Source organism: Pangasianodon hypophthalmus, chromosome 21, assembly GCF_027358585.1.
Source record: "Pangasianodon hypophthalmus isolate fPanHyp1 chromosome 21, fPanHyp1.pri, whole genome shotgun sequence".
Classification (NCBI taxonomy): domain Eukaryota; kingdom Metazoa; phylum Chordata; class Actinopteri; order Siluriformes; family Pangasiidae; genus Pangasianodon; species Pangasianodon hypophthalmus.
Window position 1 is genome coordinate 8,822,741 of NC_069730.1, and position 23,990 is coordinate 8,846,730.

At 39.8% G+C, this 23,990-nt stretch overlaps 1 protein-coding gene across 6 annotated transcripts in view; it reads left to right on the forward strand.

The window, feature by feature from the left end:
- The first annotated feature begins 10,428 nt into the window (after positions 1–10,428).
- The window catches only part of slc39a6 (solute carrier family 39 member 6), a 41,243-nt gene continuing 27,681 nt past the window's right edge, over positions 10,429–23,990 (forward strand). The window contains exons 1-6 of one of the 6 annotated variants that reach the window (XM_053227390.1): positions 10,429–10,714; positions 11,225–11,361; positions 21,636–22,274; positions 22,445–22,648; positions 22,837–23,015; positions 23,198–23,266. In XM_053227390.1, the coding sequence (XP_053083365.1) occupies positions 10,638–10,714; positions 11,225–11,361; positions 21,636–22,274; positions 22,445–22,648; positions 22,837–23,015; positions 23,198–23,266 (1,305 nt within the window). In that variant the 5' untranslated portion in view covers positions 10,429–10,637. Of the gene's footprint in view, positions 10,715–11,220; positions 11,362–15,883; positions 22,275–22,444; positions 22,649–22,836; positions 23,016–23,197; positions 23,267–23,990 lie in introns of those variants that run through there. The other 5 variants (XM_053227391.1, XM_053227395.1, XM_053227392.1 and 2 more) reach the window with 5 other exon arrangements.

Genomic DNA, 23,990 nt, shown 5'->3' on the forward strand with positions numbered 1-23,990 from the left:
AAAATTCACTTATTATCGTGTCTTGTGGACTATATGTAAAATGTTATGTGAAATAGCTTATTCAGGGCAGTACTTAAAAAAAACAAAATGAAATTTTTATAATCCCTCTTATTTTTTATTTTTATTTTTTTTTTTTACATTATTAACATTTATGACCCCAACTTTTAAACAGTGTACACCTGCGTTCATTTTAAATCCACCTCTTTCCAGCTGTATTCTTGCACATTAAATATCTCTGGCTTTGTGAGGTCTCACTGCTAATATATCAATTCAGATCAGTCCTGTTGTCAGGAAAACCAAAGGAACTGCCCACGAAGCTTTGAGAGGATGTTGTTAGGAGATTTAAAAAAATTAAAAAAAATTATTTAAAAAGCTGGAGAAGATTATAAAAAAAAGATCAGCAAAGATTTGAACCTTCACTGTGAAATCCAAAAAAAAAGTAGAAAAAATATGGCACAACCCAGACACTACCAAGTTCAGGCCAAACTGAGTGCTTGGACAAGAAGGGCAATTGTCAGAGAATTGTGCAATAGTCCATTTACAACACTGAAGGGGTTACAGAGCTCACTGGCTGAAACAGAAGAACCTGTGCAGATCTCAACTATAGGGCCTTTCGCACGGCTTTAGTTCCAGAACTAAATTTACAGTACTAAAGCACTGGGCGATTTTGCGTGAACTATTTCCCAGTACTGTTTAAAGGGTTACATTCGCACCGACAGCGGGCACTAGGAAGTGACGTAAGCCGGTCGACAGCGACGTCATTTGTGCGCAGCGTTCAACAACAGAAACAAAGAAGAAGAACGTAAACAACCGGAGGATGGAGGACACTGTGATTGGAGCTGTGTTTTTGTTGTGTCTCGCGTCCATCTATCGCTGTTCTCCATACTTGCGAAATAAGTTGACACTACAGTATGTTTACACGGCGTTTTAAATCATGACGTTTTCGTATGCGTTTGGCCGATCAACGTCTACTTACATCAGGGATAGTACCAGTTGTGCTGGTTAGACCCTGCTCCGGAGTAAGAGCTAATTTGGTTCTCGAAAAAGGCAGTCCGGTACTAAAATCGCACCCAGTTCCGGAAGTGCGAAAATGCCAAAAAGTGGGTAGTTCCACAATTATTTCAGGTACTATGAAAAGGTTCGAAAGTGCGAAAGGCCCTAATATCATCAGGCCTCTATAGGAGACCTTCAAAGGCCTCTGTAGGAGAGTGACCAGAAGGAACTCACTTCTGAGAAAAAACATTTAGAAAATGTGAGAGATTTTGGAAAAGGATTTTGTGGTCTGATGAGACTGAACTTGAGCCATTTGGTCTAAAAGCAAAGCATAATATTTAATGCAGACCAAGTACAGTCCAATACCCAGGTAACACCATTCCTGTGATCGAACACAGTGGTGGTAGCATCATGCCCTAGGGTTGCTTTTCAGCAGGAGGAACTGGAAGGCTTGTTGCCATCATAGGCAACATGGATGGAGCCACCCATCTAACAGGACAATGAGCCAAAACACAGGAAGACAAAAGGTTTTGTGTTTTGGACTGGCTGAGTCAAAGCCCAGACTTAACTGACCACAGATTTCCAATTGAAAATCTGTGGCGTGACCTGAAAATTACTGTTCACCAACATTTAAAAACATTAATTTTAATCTCCATTTAACTTTTCAGCATGGAAGAAAATGTCAAAATCAAAATGTGCAAAGCTCATACAGACACATCTGAGACAACTCAAATCAGTAACTGCTGCAGAAAGGACGATTCCCACCGAAAGGGTGAATGCTTATCAACTGAGCGTAAATAATTCTGAGGATAGCTAAATACTTTATTTAAAAGCCTAAATGAATGAAAACATTCTTCCAAAATTACCAAATTCTATTAAAAATTGCTTTCAGTCTACATAAAATGGTAAGCCATGTTTCTTTAGAATATAATTCTTAAAAAATATATTTTTTCCTCCTTCACATGTAGATCGGCAGCTTGCAGAGTTTAGAAATGTATCATGTGTTGGGTATTTTCTTTTATGAATGGCAAGAAAGCTTAGACAATGTGGAAAGTCAAAAAATGTCTTAATAGATCTCAATTCATACTATTAACAATTTATTTTGTAACATTATCTTAAATAGACTACATTCACAATAGTCTAAAATCTTTATAAATATATTACTCAATTAATATATTTATTTTTAAATGATAGTAACAAAGTGATTTTAAAGAAATGTTTTTAGAAATGATCTTATTGTACAGAACTAGGCTGATACATATTTCCCTAAATACAGCTATTTTATCCTGACAAACTATATATATATATATATATATATATATATATATATATATATATATATATATATATATACACACCCATTGCACGGGTCTATTTAATGTATTAATGACTAGTTTTTCTTTCATATGATAAAATAATATTAAAATAATATATTTTTCTCCAAACCCAAAGTGACTTTAATTTATAATGATACATAGTCTGCCACTTATAGGCTATCTATTGATGTAGCAGTTATCATCTCTGTCTCTTGGAGCACTATCAATCTTTTTCTTAGCCTATAGGTAATTAGCTTACACAAGACCACACATCTTAAATCACAACATGAATCTTTTATTATTCATTTATTTTTTCTGACGGCACTTCCCTAAAAACCTCTAGCAGCCCTGAAAGTTTAACAGTGGAAGACTCTTATTTTGACTAGCGGAGTTGCAAAAAATGAGCTTGTGCAGATACATGGACCGTTGACCAATCAGATGCAATCAGCATTTTAACCCCATCCACTCAAACCAATAATCCAAATCAATAATCGACTCGTATGGTTAATATATTTCTAATAATTATTAGATGGCGATTTGGGCCGAAATCTTGTTTCTTCTGCTACAGACAGAAGAAAAGAAAAACGAAAAGTTGTCATCAATCAATTCAATGCAGAAAACAAATGTTTAAAATGTACAAGGACTGACGGAGCCCCTAAGGGGACATGGTGATGGAAAAATATGAGCTGGGAGGAAAATTTCTATTTCATTGCTTGCGAACGCAAAGTTTCTCGGGGGAATGCAAAAGCACTGAAATAGAATTCTTCCTCCCATGTCATATTTTTTTTCCATCGCCATGTCCCCTTAGAAGTTCCGTACAGGACCTGTAGTGTACAGCAAAAAAAAAAAAAAAGTTGTTGAACTTGGTCCTGTTACACAGTTGAACAACTGACACTCAAAAAAAAATCGTGTATTTAACTCCTTAAAAAAAAACAAAAAAGAAAAATGATTTATTTAAATGACTAGTGCAACAATCTCAGGTTTCAGGAAAAGTGTTTTAGTTCGTTTACAATTTAATTTTTTGATTTACAAAGAAGGAAAAGAAACACAAGTTGCTTTTAAATTTTGAAACCTTGATTTTTGCTAATAAACATGAAAAATGACCTGTTTTTTGTTACTCCTGCCTGGATTTTGAAACTACAATCATATAACCGTTCATGTTTTATTCTTTTAATGTCTGTCCCTGATGCAAAGATAGAATGACAAAAAGGCACACACACCAATTCAATTCAGTTTTATTTGTATAGCACTTTTAACAATGGAAATAGTCAAAAAGCAGCTTGACAGAAATATATAAATCCAGGATATAGATTTTAAATATGTGAATTTATCCCCAATGAGCAAGCCAGAGGCATCCAGAACAGGGTTGACACAAAGACCCTTTTTAGATTGTCTTTTTCAAATTTCCCATTTGAATTAAAAAAGATTTGAATTTTAAAAGCCATTGAATTCTTAATAATAAACATTAGAGACTACTGAATTCATAACACTGAAACAAATTATAATAAATAAAAAGTCTACACACCACTGTTAAAATGCCAGATTTTTGTGAAGTAAATGAATCACACTAAGATAAATCATGTCAGATCTTTTCTCACCTTTAACGTGCAATTGCAAAGTATACAAATAAAATGTAAAACAATCAGAAAAGCTCCATCTTCTCCACTTGTTGATGATGGCAGTGAGGGTATATCAAAAGAATTTCCAAAACATTAGATATACCCTCACCGTAAAGGCCATCATCAACAAGTGGAGAAGATGGAGCACCACAGTAACATTACCAGGAAAAGGAGGTCGCTCCAATATTTACAAAAGGACAAAACAAAAACCTACCAGAGAGGCTGACAAGAAACCAACAGCAACATTAAAGGAGCTGCAGGGATATCTGACAAGTACTGATTATTATTATGTTTGCGCTGTGGGGTAGGGTGGCTAGATGGAAGCCCTTTCTCAAAAAAATAAATTAAAAAATCCATGCCCAACTAAATCACCCCAAACCATGTGGCAAAATGTTATGGACCTGACATGTTATGGCCTGATGAGACCAATTCCAAAAGGGATAATAATTCAATAATTCCAAAAGGTATTGTTACAATCTCTAGCTGGATTGCCCATGAACTCCACTAGAGGGCACTCCACCCCGGAGTCTTGCCATTGTTTTCTGGACTCCATTTCCCATGTGTTCCTTGCCCCACATGTGATCTTGTCATGTGCTACCCTTGTTTGTGTGTTATGTTCTAATTGGTTCCTTGGTTTCATGTGTCTTGTTCTCCCTTTCAACAGTGAGAACCTGTACAGGCTTTGTCAGGTCTCTGCAGACCATGGCTTCAGCAGTCAGATGAAACCAACAAGATGTCAAGAAAATCCTACAGAAACAGCTGGTCTTTATTTGGGGTTAATCAGAATAATTTCATGAAGCCCGTCTCAGCAATCTCAGAACAGCCCTCAGGTGCTGCATGTGCGGCTGCCAATCATTCCTGTAAATAACAATGTCATCTAAATAGGCACCAACATAAGTAGCATGTGGATGGAAGCTTTAGGCACCAAAACCACCAGGCTGCTCCAGTCACTGTGGGACTCTTCAATTACCCCCATGTTGAGCATAGCCTTGAGTTCCTCCAAACCACATTTTTTTTGTGTTTGGGCAGCCCATAGGGGCACCTGTGTACCACCACTCCTGGGGTTGTCCCTATGTGGTGCTGTATGAGATTGGTGTGACTGGGGAGAGGCGAGAACATGTTGGAAAATGTCGCTTGCAATTTAACAATTTGGGATGGGGAGAGGTGGTCTCCATAAGTGACCGGGGTGGATTGAGCCAGCGTTTTTAGATTCACCTCTGGTCCTAGCTCCTCTCTCTCTGGGAGGACCATCACCAAAGCCACGGGAACCGCCTCCCTCCATGGTTTGAGGAGTTTAAGGTGGTAAACCTTACCTCATAGTCGACATCCCCAACTCACCGTGTGACCTCAAAGGGTCCTTGCCACTTGGCGAGTAATTTAGAGCTTGATGTGGGTAGCGAAAAGAGCACTTTATCTCCCAGTGCGAACTCTCATAGCCAAGTACCCCTGTTATACAGCCAAGATTGACATTCTTGCACTTGCAGAAAATTCTCCTGTGTTATGTGGCTTAAGATGGGGAGTTTTGCTCTAAGGTCAAGAACGTATTGAATTTTGTTTTTACTGTTAGAAGGTCCCTCCTCCCAATTTTCCAGAATGACATCAAGCATGCCGCAAGGCTTCCACCCATACAATAACTCAAACGGGGAAAACCCTGTGGAGGCTTGCAGGAACTCTCATACTGCAAATAACAGGGGCTCTATCCACTTATCCCAATTCTGTGCTTCATTGTGAAAGAACTTACAAATCATGTTTTTAAGCATTTGATTAAACCGTTGGACCAGCCCATCCATCTGTGGAAGATAAACACTGGTGCGAATTGATTTAATCCCCAGCAATCCATAAAGCTCATGTAGTGTTCATGAAACAGATGTTCCCTGATCAGTCAGGATCTCTTTCGGGATCCCGACTCGGGAGATAACACGGAAGAGTGCCTCCGCAACATTACATGCGGAGATGCTGTGGAGAGGCACTGCTTCTGGGTATCACTTTACGTAGTCCACTAGAACTAACACAAAGCAATGCCCTTGTGCAGTTTGATCCAATGGCCCGACGAGGTCCATACAAATTCTTTCGAAGGGGACCTTGATTAATAGGAATGGGAGCAAAGTCACTTTTGGGGTGGCCAGCGGATTCACCAGCTGCCATTCGCAACATGCCACGCACCACCTGTGAACATTGCCGAGAATGCCGGGCCAGTGGAAGTGGGCCGTGAGATGGTTCAGTGTTTTATCCTATCCTAAGTGCCCTGCCATTGGATTATGGTGAGCTGCCTGGAATAACAATTCCTGACGGTTCTTTGGAACCAACAATTGGGTCATTTCTTCCTGCGTTTGAGTGTCTTGTATCACTCGATATAACCTATCCTTAATAATTGAGAAATAGAGGTGGGAGCGCACACCTATCTGACATGGAGCTGACATCGACGGCTCCAGCACCACCTCCCCAGCCAATGTTGCGCACATTCCATGCCGTTTTTCACTACTGCAGGACCCATCCACAAACATTTCTCCCGCTAACGCTCGAAACCCCGGCCAATTCATCCCCAGAATTAGTGGATGGGTGAGGCAAGGACTAACCGCTGCCTCCACTATATATTTTTGTCCCCGAAATTTAATGATGATCGGCACTAGCGGATATTCGTGAACATCCCCGTGCACACACCTCACCTTCGCCAAACGTGCATTTCCCAATGCCTCACCTTGAACCAAGCATTGGTGAATTGCGGTCTGGTTACAGCCCTAATCCACCAATGTGTGGTATGTACCACCTTGAACACTCACTAGTATGCAGTACGTCCCAGCTCAATTGGGGAAGGCCTGCGGTGCGTCGGAGATCCAGACCAACGCTCCCACCTCCATTAGGTGGCTTTGGTCCTGGAAATGCCCAGGCTCCCTGCAACACCAGCACACCAGCCCAGGCTTTACTCCCACACCTGTGGCCCCTGATTCACCCACCTGGGGGAGAGAGGAGACAGACACAGGGGGATAAGAAGGAGAGGGAAAGCACAGGTTCGGGGAACTGGTTTCAGGGGAATTGGCCCCCGTTTCCATGGAGCAGGGATGGGGAAAGGGCAGGAAGGAGGATGAGAGACACGAAATTGAGAGAGAGAGAGAGAGAGAGAGAGGAAGAAGGGAGGGGCTCACCTGCCCCCAGGTACGCAGGTACGAGTGATGCCAGACAGTGGTACTGGACCCACTCCACCATCCCTTCCGGAGGTCAGGCGATGAACTGCTCCAGCACCACAAAGTCAATCACATCCTCAGCGCCTCATCCCTCAGCCAGGAACCACCTCCGGCAGGTGTCCCGGAACTTCTGGGTGAAAGCAAACGGGCAGCCAATCTCGTGGAAGGTCAGCAAATGGAAGTGCTGATGGTGCTGTTCTGGGGTGCGGCTGACCCGTTGCAAACTCGCTTGGTTCAGGGCAGAGTAGTCCAGCATGTTGGCGACCAGTAGCTGCCTGGCCACGAGTTGAGCTTCACCGGTCAGGAGCGGCAACAGGCGGGCCACCCACTGACCCTTGGGCCAGCCCCACGCCACTGCAGAGCGCTCCTACAGCTCCAGTAAGGCTTCCGGGTCGTCCTTTGGTCCTATCATGGTGAGGGCGATGTGTGGCGTGCCAAACCGCTGCCTGAGCATCGAGCAGGTCCTTGATTCGCTGCTCCTGATCTCGGCGCAGCCGGTGGAGGGCCTGGTGCTGGGTCTGGTGCAGGTTGGCGGGGACGTGATGATGTCGGCCAGTGGTGAGGATTCCATGACGGCGTCTTCCTCAGAAATCCCAGGTTTCGGCACCAGTGTGACACTCTCCCAAGAGCAGAAATGAGGAATCCGGCGGCAGGCTTGGAACAACTCAACAGGCACTTTATTTAACTTTCGCTTTTCAGCACTTTTAATCACACACACATGCGCGCACACACACGGCTCTGTGCTGGTTGCTCTCTCTCTCTAAGTGCTCGTCTCTCCTTTTTATCCTTGCCTCTTCTCACTGCAACACTAAACACCCATTAATAGAATTCCCCACAGGTGTGCATTCCTTACGACTCACCTTCTCCGGCTCCACCCTCCATTCACAAACTGGCGCCCGAGCACGCCCCTGCTTCCACAATTACTTTTGAACATGAAATTGAATGTGATTGGTTCATTCTGAACACAACCACATCCCCAATTATAAAAGGATGTGCACTTATGCAACAAGGTTATTGTAACTTTTTTATTTTTTCTATTTTTCCTTAAAATGTTTCTGATTGTTTTTCACTTAGTTTTTATACATTATAATTTCACATTAAGGGTGGGAAAAGTTCTGACATGATTTATCTTTTTTTTTTTTTTTAATCACAAAAACCTGCCATTTTAACAGGGGTGTGTAGACTTTTTATATCCACCATAGGTATATAAAAACACACATCTGTATTTATTTATTTTGAATTAGTTTATTTTACAAATTAGTTTTATTTCTGTTTTTAGAGATTCACATTTTAAAATTCACATTAAAAAACCAAGTAGGCTATATAAAAACCTGTATTCAGGTTGCTCATTTCAGTTCAGATTCAACCAGTCAAATTCAAGCTGCAAAATTAACACTGTTACACTCCAGCAGATCATCCACTTTTATTCTGGGTAAAAACAGATAAATGTTTTTAAAAAAATCAGTGTAGAGGCCAATATTCTAAAATATCATTTTAAAAATCTAGATTGTCTGCTAAAACAGAAAAAACATTTATTGTAAATTCATAGCCATGACAATAAATGGGTAAATTTTAAAGTTTTTTTTAAGTTGGCTCTTGTTTTCCATTTTTTAATTTCCAAATGTATATAGATTTATTGGATGATACACAGATTGTTTTTAAACCCATGCACCCTCAGGGACTCAACTGCTCACTACAGGTTCACAGTTGATGACATCAATAAAGTGCACACTTAGAGGAGGAGAACAGGACTTACTTTTCCCCTTTGGGCTGCCATGGCAGGCAGACCTTTGCTGTGTAGAATGAACTGCTTAATTCAAAGCCTACAAGCTTTGAAACCTACAGACAGAAATGTAAAGACAGTAATAACTTTTACATGGATGTTTGTTTTTGTTTGGATACAAGCACATTTCTTTTTAAGAACTTGCATTGACACCTCGCCACAGCAGATCATTGGTCTGCGTATTTGATTTGGCATAGTTTTTACAGCAGATGCCCTTCCTGATGCAACCCTCCCCAGTTTTATCCAGGCTTGGGACAAGCCTCAAGATCACAGTTTTAGCATTGCACAGCTCAGTTGATTTCTGTGGTTATCAAGTTATCAACTTTTAAATGCAACTTTCATAATAACAAGCTGTTGTTGAAGTATAGCAACAAACAAGCCCTTCCTGAGCATCTCACAAAATGTACAATTAGCACTAATAATTGGAATAAAGTGTATTGGTGAAAAACCTTTTGATCATACACACCATCAAAATGTTTGAGTCCATAAAAGGAAAAGCACCTGACAGCCATTGCAATATGTGGTTGTGGATCACTGATGATTTGGGGCTGTTTTCGTGGCTGGTGGTTTTTAGGGGCTCTTGTTAAGATTGATAAGACATTTTAGCCCAAAACCTTTGTTTTTTTGTTGTTTTTTTTTTGTACATGGACAATCGGAAGGAGCTTAAATATTCTGCATGGTGTAGTCAACTAAGATCCCTTTACAATTTTCTCCAACCTTTTAGCCCTTACAGGAAGGGGCCCAGAGCTGTTATACTCTCCAGTGCATCACAAAATATTAATTGTAAGGCTGCTGATCATGAAAAAAATGCACTACTTAAAAAAATGTGTTAAAATATAACTATACAATGTCCCTGCATGTTAGAAGTTGAAGAATCACTTATGGCATGTGTTCTTTTTATATATTGATTTTTTTTTTTTTTTTTTTTAATTAACGGTGCCAGTAGCCCTGAATTGCACTGTGTATTCAGACAGTAGTGATGTTACTGCAAAAGGTACTTGTATATGTAAAAATATAAATAAATATTTATATAAATAAATTGCTATCTTATTGTGTGGATTGCATAGGCTAATCTGAGTACTGCACGGAATTACACTGAAGAGTGGTGGCCATTTCCAAAACACCCAATCCTCCCAGAGACTGATTGCAACATCGACTAACCTATCAGAGAGAGAGAGAGAGAAAGAGAGAAAGAGAAGGGTCTGGACCTGAATCAAAAGAAGACAGAGAGGTCTTTATACACACAGTCTTGGGAAAAGGGCAGTATGATAGGAGTTAGCAATATAGGATTGATAAATAATTGTGTTTATGTGTTCAGTATGCATGAGAGTATATATTTCTGGGAGGAAGAGGTTTATACATGCTAAGATGTCTTTGGGATATTTTCATCTTTCTTCTTAGAATTCTTTTTTTTTTTTTTTTGGCCATTTGTTTGTTGATAAATTGGTGGGGTGAACTAGACACAGTATTCAGTTAGTATAATATCCGTCTGTTGCATAAACTGTGTAATCTGTGCCGTAACATCTAGTCGCATTCTGTGCGCATGCGCCACACGGACCGCCCTGATGTGGCAAGAGCTCTGGAATCCGATCAGTTAATTCAGTGTCCTGTATTTTCTTAAAAATCGTCGATATTTTTCGTCGTTAGACCCGCCAGAAAGGGGATCACTGACAAAATTAATTTTAATCTGATTTCAGGTTCTGATTTCGTGCCTATTTGTTAAAGCTACTGGAAAACTCTGGATATGCTGGAGATTTTACTGACGGTAACTTTTGGTATAGCTTCCCTTCTCTTGCTACTTTTGCTGTTCAGCAGGAGACGGTGAGAATTCCCCCTTACGTAATGTTTAACTCAACATTTCTTTTCCACATACAGTACGTGGGTGTTTATGAGCGTTATTATTATTATTATTACTGATTTTTATCTAATAGAAAAGTTCATTGAACATTTAGTTCACTCTGTCTTAGTAAAACGTTGCAAGTTTTAAACAAGTTTATCGGTGCATAAAATAACTTTTTTTATTTCCAGTATACCAAACAAATTCTACTGTCCTACAAAGTTTTGATATCCTTAGTCATGTCCAAAAAGGACTGGACTTTGACCAGTAGTGTATGTATGTATGGGTCATTATCAACATAAGGTGCCTTTAGTGTCCTCAGTACAATCACTCAATTTTCAAGAAAATATAGCAAAACATTTAATTTTTTTAACTGTTATTCTGAATAGTTAAACATTGATGAATACACCACATAATCGCCTTAAGATGCACCTGACAAATTTTATAAAGTGCATCTTAAAGACCCCTTGTCAATGGTGCCTTTGTGTTTGAAGGAGAGAGGGAGAGCCTCCACTGATAAAAGGATGGATTCCATTTCTGGGGAAAGCTCTGGAATTCAGGAATGATTCTTATCAGTTCTTACGACAACTACAGACGTGTCATGGAGATGTCTTCACTGTACTGATTGCAGGTACAACCACCAAGACAGTGCAATAAACAAACAAACAAATAACTAAATACATAAATAAATAGATAAGTTAAAAAAGTTTTTGTAATTGTTTTAATTTGTTGAGTGATGACAATGTCATTCGATTTCATCATATATTTTGAGTAGAAAGATTAATTATTGCGGTTCATGGTGATATGAAATTGCGGGGTCCCTGGAGGACTAGTGGTTAGGCCACAGCGCTCTCACTGCTGCAGCCCGGGGTTGATTCCTGGCCAGGGAACCAACCCCAGCCACTGGGGTTGTGTGCAACAGTGCGCTCTCAGTGCCCGTCCCAAGCCCAGATAAAATTGGGGAGGGTTGCATGAGGAAGGGCATCTGGTGTAAAAACTGTGCCAAATCAAATATGTAGACTAATGATCCGCTGTGGCGACCCCTAAATAGGAACAACAACATGGTAATATGACATTGCGATAACCATTTCAGTTTGTAATCATGCATTGGCTCATAAGGGATGGCCGTATGGGACTCCAGCACAAGGGAAAGTTTCCATGTGTAGCTCTTGGGGAATTGTTGTGGATTGAGATACCTCACCTCTTTCTCAAAGATTATAATAAGTTAATGAGCCCTAAGAGAGATGCCATCTTGCCATTCATTTGGGATAACAGATATTTCCAGTGTGGGTTTTCAGACAACTACTAAAGTAACAGTGGAAACCAAAGCCTCGCCAGCCATCATGGGGATATGATTAGGACACTTAGGTCTAGTTGCTGAATTCTGTGCAACTAGGGTAGAATCAGTGGTAGAGTGGCAGAACGGTGTACAGTAGATGCTGAGGCAAGTCATGGGCCAGTGCCTCCTATACCTGTCTGACTCTGCCAGGGACAACCACAATTGCTAATAAGTTGACTTAACAAAGAAATCCAGCTGTATCTACACCTTTCCCAGAATTGGTACACGATGTACAGTCCCAGCAGGTGAGTTGCTCTCAGCGAGGCTAACCATGGAAGGACCCACCAGAGGAGCTGTCTGACCTTTAGCTGTCTTGATGATTGATACATCTGATAGTTCAATTCAATTCATTATTATTTGTATAGCGTTTTTAACAATGGACATCGTCACAAAGCTGCTTTACAGAAATATATAAATATAAATAAATTATAAATATCCATAATGACAAGGTGGCAAGGAAAAACTCCCTGAGACAATATGAGGAAGAAACCTTGAGAGGAACCAGACTCAAAAGGGAACCCATCCTCATCTGAGTGACACCACATAGTGTGATTGTAAATAATGTCCCTTCTATAACTGTGTACTATATGGTCAAAAAGTGCAATTGTGTAACCAGGAACTTATGAGTTTATGAGCAAATTATGAATATAAGCATCAGAATTATTTCTGAATTCATTATAGTTTTAACATGAAGTCTATTTTGTTGAAGTTATCAAATGTTCAGTGATGGGTACTTGAGTGTTGAGAACTGTTTGTAGCAAATGCAGTCCATCAAGGAGAATAGTATGATCAGTGGTGTCAAAAGCTGCACTAAGGTCAAGCAACACAACCAAGGAGACACAACCCACAACAATTAGAGGCCAGTAGTAGGTCATTTACCACTTTAACCAGGGCTGTCTCTGTGCTATGATGAGGCCTATATCCTGACTATATTCATGAAAACTATGTAGATATGAGAATAACTTCTGTGCTACAACCTTTTCTAGGATCTTGTAGATAAATGGGAGTTTTGATAGTGGCCTATAGTTGGACTATGGGTCGAGGTATAGCTGACAGGGGTCGAGGTAAGGTTTTTTTAGTCAGGGCTTTGATTAACTGCTAGTTAAAATGATTTAGGTACATAGCCAGTGCTATGGGAAGAACTGATTATTTTTAGAAGAGGTTCGATTGCTTCTGGAATTATCTGTTTGAAGAAACATATAGGTAAGGGATCTAGTACACAAGTTGATGATTTTGATGATGAAATTAGAGAAATTAGTTCGGTCTCTTGAAGGGGAGTAAAATATTCTAATCATTGATCTGATAGTTATATTGTTATCTACAGGGTTAGTTAACAAATTGTCTGGCTTTAAATTTATAGTTTGAATTTTTTGCCTGATATTTTCAATTTTGTCATTGAAAAAAATCATGAAGTCATCACTACTAAATATTGATGGTGTGCATGCTTCTGTGGTGGTCTTATTCCTAGTTAATTTTGTAGCTAATCACAGAATATAAGATTGCTTATGTAAACATTTTGGCTTGTTTCAGTAACTATGGTTTCTTCTTCTTCTTTTTTTTTTTTTTTTTTTTGCAAATTTGTTTTGATTAATGATTTCTAGAATCCTTTGTTTATTATTAAATTCATTAGTAGTTTTTAAATTCTTAGATATGAATATATAAACCAAAATTTTTGTACAGGCAATTTAATTGGGTGGGTGCAGAATGTAGTTTTAACTGGTTTTAATGATTCTGAAACCTGACCTCCCTTCTCCAGGGCCTCTTTGGTGGCAGACAAAAAGAGTGACCCTAGCACACAGGACAGATTTCGCAAGGTTGATTTATACACATCCAGTAAAAATGGACTGTGATAACCACACTTAGCGACATGCATCAGGCTGGTTGGTGGAGAGTCATCCCATATTCTGGCCTAGGTGTCCTGCTGCTAGGAGTGAGATGTTGATCAGATCCCCTACAGATATGCTGTGGTTTGAATGTCAATATCCAGTCCTACTTGGGACTGCCATTTTGAGAGTAGCTTAGAGCTTGTCAGCATGTGGGCTGGCAGAGGATATTGAGGCCGTAGTTAAACATTGCATTGCAACTATTGAGTAATTTTCACCTTTGGAAAATCTCCCAGAGCACAGGTAGACACAGCATCCTAGCATTCCCCGAATGAGGACTGGGAAGGAAGACCGGGCATTGAGCTACAGTATTAAGGAAGGCTCTGTTGAGGGACACACTGGGATGCATGGTCACACTTCTATTGCAGAATCATCTATTGCAGCTGAGCCGTGTCTGCCACCAGGTCGTCCATATGCCTAGAAAGTTCCTCAGATTGCTTTCTCGGCTTCTTGTTATTTTTATCAATCATTGACTGATGTGGGCATTTATATTAACAAGTTATTTAGGCTGCTGAGTTTGGATCACTTCTGACTCTGAAGCAGGGTCTTAATCTGTCATGGTGGGGAATCTGTTATGGTATGCAAAAACACTAAAGAATACTAGCTGTGGGTGTTCACAGGCCCACTAATCTGTCATATGGTTAATTAAAAAGAGTAGAATTAGAGCAATAACAATGAAATGAGAAAATGTTTGCCAGACAGCTTTGTTAGAAAAAGTTTAATTTTTATCGTGAACAATGACAATTAGACTTCAAACATTCAGCCATTCACGTAAAAACTGCTGGTCATTTAAAACGAACCAATCTAGAGCACCATTATAGCATAATGGCATCAATCATAATATGAATAAGTACCAATCAGATGAATACTGCCTTCTAAGTCCATATGATCTTCTGTATTAAGTGTAAATTTAGCTTAAGTGTAAGTTTAGCCATTGTAATGCATTGCTTTCTGAAATTTTATTAAACCGTCAATGGGCTCTAAGCAATATTCAATCATTCTCTAACACAAATTCCTTTAATATTGTAAGCTGACAAGAACAGCAGCATAGCAGTAAACAATCAGCAATCTTTCTTCAGAATCCTTCTCTTAATTTTGTGATTACTTATTTTGAACCGAACCAAAGAATCTAGTGCAAAGTTTTTCAGAATCTTATTCACAGAATCAATCTGCTTACTGCATACTGCTGTTGCCCTCTGCTCACTTCTGGTGGACGTTTATGATCTTTACATGGATTTTGTTATAGGGCTTGGAGGAAGACTTCATTTGCTATAACCAAATCTTTATACACCAGCACAAGTCAGGTTGTGTTACATGATTGCATTACTAAGCTAGCCAGCAAACATCTGAATAGGTATTCTCAAAAGTTCAAGAATGTCTTGACTGATAATGTAATGGTCTGCTATAGCTAGTGATGTGTCATGATCAGTGACATTTGTGTATTAGGGGAGGTGATTATCAGTATAAATTAAAATTAATCTCCTTAATGATGCAGACACAAAACATTATTATATTAAAATGCAGGGATGCTTACTCTATGCATATTTGTAGTGCCTTGCTGATTTAACCATTATTTTAATAGATTTTAGAAAATAAAATGAAAAGTAATATTTTGTTAATTAGAAAGTAGAGTAAGATATCATGAAACAATTTCAGCCAGAGTTAGGCAAAGAAGAACAATCAAATGATCAAAATATAAAGCAATCTTTCTCCGGTTTAGGAAAAAAGTCAAGCTGTTTGGGAGCCAAAAGAATTAAACTTTACTGGTGAGGTGAGCCAAATGTTCTGAAAAGAATCGAAATTCCTGTCACTAATTGTAATGCTATAGCTTGCAACAGGTTATAATCACCCACCCACACACACACACACACACACACACACACACACACACACACACACACACACACACACACACACACACACACACACACACAAATAGACACCAACCCACCATGCACCTTAGCCAACACTGTCATTACTTAGTGCAGCTATTTGCATTAACTTTAGCTAGCAATCTATAGGTGTGTTGTTTTGACCAGGTGGGAAATTCAACAGGTAGTCAAAACAAGTGCAAGAAGTATTAGTCTAGTACATGCATAAATACACCTGTGCTGTCCACAATAATGAATTCACCGTAATATAATTTCACTCCTTTATTAACATCTTTCCAATTACCTTCCAGACAGATACAAATTTAAAAGTGAGAAAAAAAAATCAAAGACATACAAAAATGTGTTTGCTTGTGATAGTAGGGAAACTAGAGAAAGCAGCATGGAGAAGCCAAAAATGCAAAGATAGAAGGCAAGACAAAATAGTTAAATCTGTAAAATGGATCTTGTAAATAGTCTCATCAGTACAAACAGCATACTGTCTGTACTGAAACAACCTCCATGAGCCGATTCTAAAAACCCTTTGACCCGTTTTTTTCATTTGGCAAAAGGGGTAGGCAAGGACTTAGAATATTTTACCCTTAAAGATGTAGCAGACTATGCCACCCTGGGACTTGCACCCAGGGAGTACACCAAGTTACTATTAACTGAGACCAAAGTCACAGGTTCATATGTATGAGGAGAGGCAGATTTTCAAACAAAAACTGTTTTTTTTTTTATAAAAATATGAATAATAAATCAAGCACTAAAATGGTATTACATCAATCTATGAAGAACAACTTTGCTTAACACAAAACTAATCAAAACAAAAAAACACAAAGGAGCAGGGCTAGAGCTTACCAGATGAAGATAAGCTATCCATTTGCGTGGTTGAGTATGACGCCAGTAAGCCACATGTATACACAGCAACCACAGATGAACTATCTAGATATGGTGAGGAAAAGAGCATGCATTGAATACCCACCACCAGGTCTACCAGCCCCCTCACCTGAGACCCCAGCTCCTATTAACAGAAATAACAAAAAGAACAATTACACTGGTCTACAAATTTTGGGAAATTATCAACCTCAGAGATAAAATGTGCTAATTCTTACATATTTTGATTAGATGATTTAGAAAACAGGTGATAAAGGTGCTGGTTGGCTAAAGTTTTCAAGATATTTCACGATAAAGATTTATAATTATCTATACACAGGTGAGTATATTTGCCTGCAAGGGAGGGGGTTGTCTGATGATCATGATGCCTCATAACTTCTCGACAAAGTACGGTAGAACAATGAAATGGTACCATTTATGAAATTTATGAAAGTTTATAAATTTATCTTTGAGACTAAAGATTATTACTTAACTGTTATTTATTGGTCTTTTATTGCAGAGTACATTTGTCTTGGCCAGATTCTTAAAATCGCTATAAAAATAAAATTGAATTGAATTGAATTCAGTCAATTTGATAAATTCAGACCAAAACTGAATCAAGACTGCATAAAAAAAATACATATAAAGAATGCAGCAGTAACCGCTGACAATCAGTCATGAGCAAAACTCCCAAAGAGGCAAAATAGCAGCCTAGTCTGAAGCAGGACGTAGACCACAATGCCAAAAAAATTAATGTTGAAACTTGTAAACAGGGAAATTAGCAACTGATAATATTAACTTAACAAAAAAATGTAACAAATTACATACAACATAAGACTACATGCCAAAGAACTGGATGCATACCAGAAAACTTAGACCTAGCATTAATGTTGTTCCAAAAAATAGGATTCATGGGGACAATCCAGGCTTCATGCTTTGATACTTGCAAGCTGAATGAGCTTAAACTGTGCTTAACAAGCTTAAACTTCATCCAACAGCCCTAGTCTTTAACAGGGTAGAAAATTTTGCTAAATCATTATATAAACAGGACAGACGCAAAGTGAAAAGAATTAAGAAAGATAGAGATATACTGCACTAGTGTTAGCCAAAGAAACACCACAAGAATGAGCAGGTGCTCAAAAGCTTAGAGCACAGTGAGTTACCAGCAACTTATATACACATTTCCAGACTGGCTATTAATTACTTAATCACTATTAATTACTGCCTGAATTAGGAACATGCCTTAAAGGGGCAGGTGCCAATATTCATCCCGCCACAGTTACATATGGAGAGTCAGCAATACTGACCAGTTTGAGAGAAAGAGAGAGAGAAACACTGCCTTAGCAGTGTTTTAGTAACTGATTAATTAATGTTTATCAATTTAAACCTCTGACATATCTCATGTTCCCTACAAGGTAACATTGCATATTTGCTGATGGAAAGAGAGGTGATATGCTGTACACAAGTATACACACACATGTACACACAAAAATGACTGTGCCTTTATGCAGAAGTCTGAAGAAGTATTTTTATTTCCCCATTCATTGTTTGCAAATCAAACATTCCAAATAAGGACTGAGCCCCTATAAGAGTTAAACTCCATAATCACCCTTGATAAGAAACTAGATTATATCAGTGCATTGTAGAACATTAAAACCACATGCCAAATATTGTGTAGGTTCAGCTTGTGCTGCCAGAATAGCTCTGACTTGTCGAGGCATGGACTCCTCAAGACCTCTGAAGGTGTGCTGTAGCATCTGGCACCAAGATGTTAGCAGCAGATCCTTTAAGTCCTATAGGTTGCAAGATGAGGCCTCCATTTATTGGACTTGTTTGTCCACATCCCACAGATGCTCGATCAGATTGAGACCTGGGGAAGTTGGAGGCCAAGTCAACACCTTGAACTCTTTGTCATGTTCCTCAAACCATTCCTGAGCAATTTTTGCAGTGTGGCAGGGTGTATTATCCTTCTGAAAGAGGCCACTGCCTTTAGGTAATACCATTGCCATGAAGCGGTGTACTTGGTCTGCAACAGTGTTTAGGTAGGTGGTACTTGGCAAAGTAACATCGACATGAATGCCAGGACCCAAGGTTTCCCAGCAGGACATTACCAAGAGCATTGCCTCCGCCAGCTTGCCTTCTTTCATCCTGGTGCCATCTCTTCTCCAGGTAAGCGACGCATGTGCACCCCGCTGTCCACATGATGTAAAAGGAAACGTGATTCATCAGATGAGGTCACCTTCTTCCATTGCTCCATGGTCCAGTTCTGATGCTCACATGCTCACAGCATGGGCACTCTGACCAGTCTGCGGCTACGCAGCAACATACGTAGCAATCTGTGATGCACTGTGTATTCTGACATCTTTCTATCATTGCCAGCATTAACTTTTTCAGCAATTTGTGCTACAGTATCTCTTCTGTGGGATTGGACCAGATGCGCTTGCCTTCGCTCCCCATGCACGTAATGGGCGCTCATGACCATGTCAGTGGTTCACAGGCTGTCCTTCCTTGGACCACTTTTGGTAGGTACTAACCACTGTATACTGGGAACACCCCACAAGACCTGCCATTTTAGAGATGGTCTGACCCAGTTATCTAGCTACCACAATTTGGCCCTTGTCAAAGTTGCTCACATCTTTACACTTGCCCATTTTCCTGCTTCCAACAAATCAACTTTGAGAACTGACTGTTCACTTGCTGCCTAATATATCCCACCCCTTGATAGGTGCCATTGTAACGAGATAATCAACGGTATTCACTTCACCTGTCAGTAATTTTAATGATGTGGCTGATCGGTGTACCTGAAAGGCTGAAATCATGTCAAACACAACCAACAAAGCAAAACAAAAAAAATTAGCAAACATTTTTACAGCAGTTTCATTTTATTGTTTGCTTTATATGCATAAATCTGATGGAAACTTAGCTCACCAATGATCTACAGTCCACGCTAATGTTAAAGAATTTTTAAAATCCTTGGATTTAGTCATAACATAGTCTTAACGATTAAAGCAGCAGTTCTTACATACGACTGTACAGTATCCATGTGAGATTATTCTCTGAAGCATGAGAGGCACAAGCTGGGCACAAACTGATTTTTGGAAGTGTCGGAAACCATTTACAGCAGCAGCGCCGTCAACACACCTCAGAAATCATGTGAGAACCTCTATGCCTGTGAACCCACCTGATCCGTGCCTTTACCTAAGAAAAACAAAATGCCTGACTGAAAAAAAATAGGTTTTCAACCTAGACTTAAAGCCTGAGACTGGGTCTGAGTCCTGAACACTAATTGGAAAGCTGTTCCATAGTTGGGGGGGTGTTGTAGGGAAAAAAAAGACACTACCCGATGCTGTAGTCTGCACTGTACTAGTTACTGACAAACAGCCTGCACCTTTTATTTAAAGCAAAGCAAGCATGGTGGATCATAATAGACCAAGAGTTTGCTCATGTACTGTGGGGCAGATTTCAATATGTAGTCATTTTTTCCACAAAAAGTAAACCATTAAGAAAGAAATTAGCAGCCAGGTGTTACTAATGAAATACACAAGATTAGTTATTCATTAAGAAGTGTGACTACCTCTATAAAAGCAGAATTTTTTTGACAGTTTGGTGTTCTGGGGCACTCACGGTGATGTCTAAATCATGCCAAGAAGAAAGGACATCAGCCATGTTCTCAGAGAAGCAATTGTTGTTGCTCACCAATCTGGGAAGGGTTATACGGCCATCTCCAAACAATTTGAAATTCACCATTCTACAGTGATAATGATTCTTTAGAAATTAAGAGCCTTCAAGCGGTTGCTAATCTTCCCAGGAGTGAGCATCCCAGCAAATTCAGTCAAGGTCAGACCATTTAATGCTCAGAGATATAAATAAAAATCCAAGAGCCACATCGTGTGACCTACAGGCCTCTGTAAGCACATTAAATGTTTATGTTCACGACAGCGCAATCACAAAAAGACTGAACAAGTATGGCTTTCATGGAAGGGTGGCTAGGAAAAAGAATATGACAGCACAACTTAAGTTTTCAAAATTGCATCTGATCAAAGATTGTTCTGGAACAATATCCTTTGGACTGATGAGATTAAGGTGATGTTCGGTCATCATGCACAGTGCCATATTTGACAAAAACCAAATACGGGGTATCACAACAAACACCTCATACCAAATGTCAAGCATGGTGATAGAGGGGTGATGATTTGGGCTTGTTTTGCAGCCATGGGACCTGGGAAACTTGCAGTCCTTGAGACAACGATGAACTCCATTTTATACTAGAATATTCTTGAGACAAAAGTGAGGCAAGCTGTCCAGCAGCTGAAATTGGGTCACTCAAAAGGACACTGATCCCAAGAACACCAGCAAAGGGACATCTGAATGGCTAAGAAGAAAAAATCAAGCTGTTGGAATGGCCAAGTCAAAGTCCAGACCTCAACCCTAATGAGATGCTCTGGTGGGATCTTAAGAGAGCTGTGTGAATGGTGGAGAGCATCTAGTTGGTTTGTTAAGAATCCAGTCTTTGTTTAGACAGTGTTCAATTGGGCTTAAACCCTTATTTACATGAAAGTGGTACAGTGCAGTAAATGTTACAGGGGGTGCAAAACAGTTAAAGCACAGGATGTTTTCTTTTGGCTCTATAGCCCTTTTCATCATTGTCAAGTTAGTATCAAATTTATAGACGCTAGCTATTCTCTGCATAGATATTATTTGATTTATTATTGAGGCTTCACACTTTGATTAGGACATAATTTGCAGGGCACAGGGATAATGATCTCCAAGCTAAGACATCTCCCTCATGGCCCTGGAGTTTGGCCTTCCTGTCATATCACACAGAATGCTGGTTGCTAAGTATCATACAACAATAACTATGAATTACAGTGCTGGTCAATATATAAGAAAATAACATTTAAAAATTTGTGTGTTTGCATGTGTATGTGTCCTGTTGTAGGTAAATACATGACATTTGTGATGAACCCACTCCTGTACCCAGCTGTCATTAAGCAGGGGAAGCAGCTGGACTTCCATGAATTTTCAGATGCAGCAGCTTCCACAACTTTTGGCTACCCTGCTGTACGCACTGGAAGGTTCCCTGGCTTGAGTGACAAAATCCAGAGATCATTCCTGCTGCTTCAGGGCTCCGCTCTTAACTTTCTCACTCTCAAAATGATGGGAAACTTACAGCTGGTCTTACAACAAGACTTCTTGTCCAGCCATGAGGTTGGAAGTGAGTGTGAGTGGCAGGAGGAGGGCCTATATGAGTTCTGTGAACGTGTGATGTTTAAGGCAACTTTTCTAACACTGTATGGACGACCCCCACACACAAACATGGATGTTCACGCACACTTTCACAGGGAGAGGTGGATAGATGCACTGCGGGATAACTTTAGGAAGTTTGATGCAATGTTTCCTCTGCTGATCACCCGAATACCCATTGGTCTGCTGGGAAGAACTAAATCTATTCGGGAGCAACTAATCAGGTTTTTCCATCCTCAACGAATGGCAGAATGGACCAGTCCATCAGAGTTCATACAGGCACGTAAGGATCTTTTCCAACAGTACGACACACTCAAAGACCTGGACAAAGCAGGTAAAATATAGACATGTTTCAAGTGGAGTAATAAGAAAGAAAAAAATGTGGTAAATCAAATAGTTAACGTTAAAAGAAATGAGTGGCCCAGACAGCATTTAGTTCCCTTTAGTTTTACAGTTGGGTTTAACCATTGTTACAGAACCTTGCAAAACTTTCTCCCTCTCTAGCTCACCACTTTGCAATTCTGTGGGCATCAGTGGGGAACACTATCTCAGCATGCTTCTGGTGTCTATACCACCTTCTCTCCAGCCCACAGGCATTTTCAGTTGTGCGAGAGGAGATAATGGGCTTGTTTGGAGAAAAGGAGCCTGAGTCTATTCTTAGTCGTGACATAGTGACTCGAGAGCAACTTGAGAAACTGATTTACCTCGGTAACTTATACTGACACATACATGTGCCCACACACACAAGGGTTAAAACAGTAAACCTAAATGATGAAGAATGCAGAAAGGCTTTGCAGAAAACTGCTAAATTATGCCCCCTTTTTTTTTCATTGCATTCTCTCTCTCCCCCTCTGTACCTGTTTCTTTTTTTCTCTCGGTTCCTTTCTCCACTGTAGAGAGTGCTATTAATGAGAGTCTCCGTCTTTCTTCTATCTCAATGAATATCCGGGTGGTTCAGGAGGATTTCTGTCTGCGTCTGAACCCGCACTCCTCAGTTTGTGTGCGTAAAGGAGACATAGTTGCTCTTTACCCCCAGAGCACCCACTTGGACCCTGACATCTACCCAAATCCACAGGTAACTATATAGGCAAACCACTTTGGCTGTGGAGACAACGCTAAAAGCAAAGGGGAACAGTAATGAGAATATCGGTCTGACTCTGATTAGCTATGATAATAAGCTTGTAAAATTCTAAAACTGAAGTTGAATGAATGTTATTATACATTTTTACATGGTGATGTGTGTGTTTGGTCCTGCAGCAGTACCAGTTTGACCGGTTTGTGGAGAATGGGAAGGTGAAGACAGAATTTTACAAAGGCAATCAGAAGGTTCGTTATTACCATATGCCATTTGGATCAGGGGCTACCATGTGTCCTGGACGATTTTTTGCCATTAATGAGCTAAAGCAATTTTTGTGTATCACACTGCTGATGTGTGACATGCAGCTCAATGCCAGTCAGCAGCATGCAACAATGGACAAAAGCCGAGCAGGTCTGGGCATAATGCCTCCTGCAAATCATATCTCCTTTAGATACAGAGTAAAAAAAATCAGCATGTAGAGACAGGGGCTGTAGGATTGGCAGCAGAGGTAGTGATATATTGATAGCAGTCATTACTCTTCCATTTCCATGATAAGACCAAAAGTAACTTAGATGCTGTTGAGTCAAGGACAGAAATGCTTGATCTAGAGCAGTGGTTCTCTGCTTCAGACCCAAATTTTACATTTGATATTGCAGTGTTGCTATAATTACACACTGCAAGGTGCAAGTATTTTGTGAAACAAAGTTTGCTTTGGTATGCATTGAGTGTACAAAAAATGTGAGTGTCACAGGTAAACAATGAGACTAAAGGCATTTTTGTGAGACCCTAAAGTCTATCTTTTTTTTTTTTTTTTTTTTTTAAACTTACATTTATGGCATTTGGTAGATGCCCTTATTCAGAGCAACTTACATTCATCTCATTTATACAACTGAGCAGTTAAGGGCCTTGCTCATGGGCCCAACAGTGGTAGCTTGGCGGTGCTGGGGTTTGAACTGATGACTTTCTAATCAG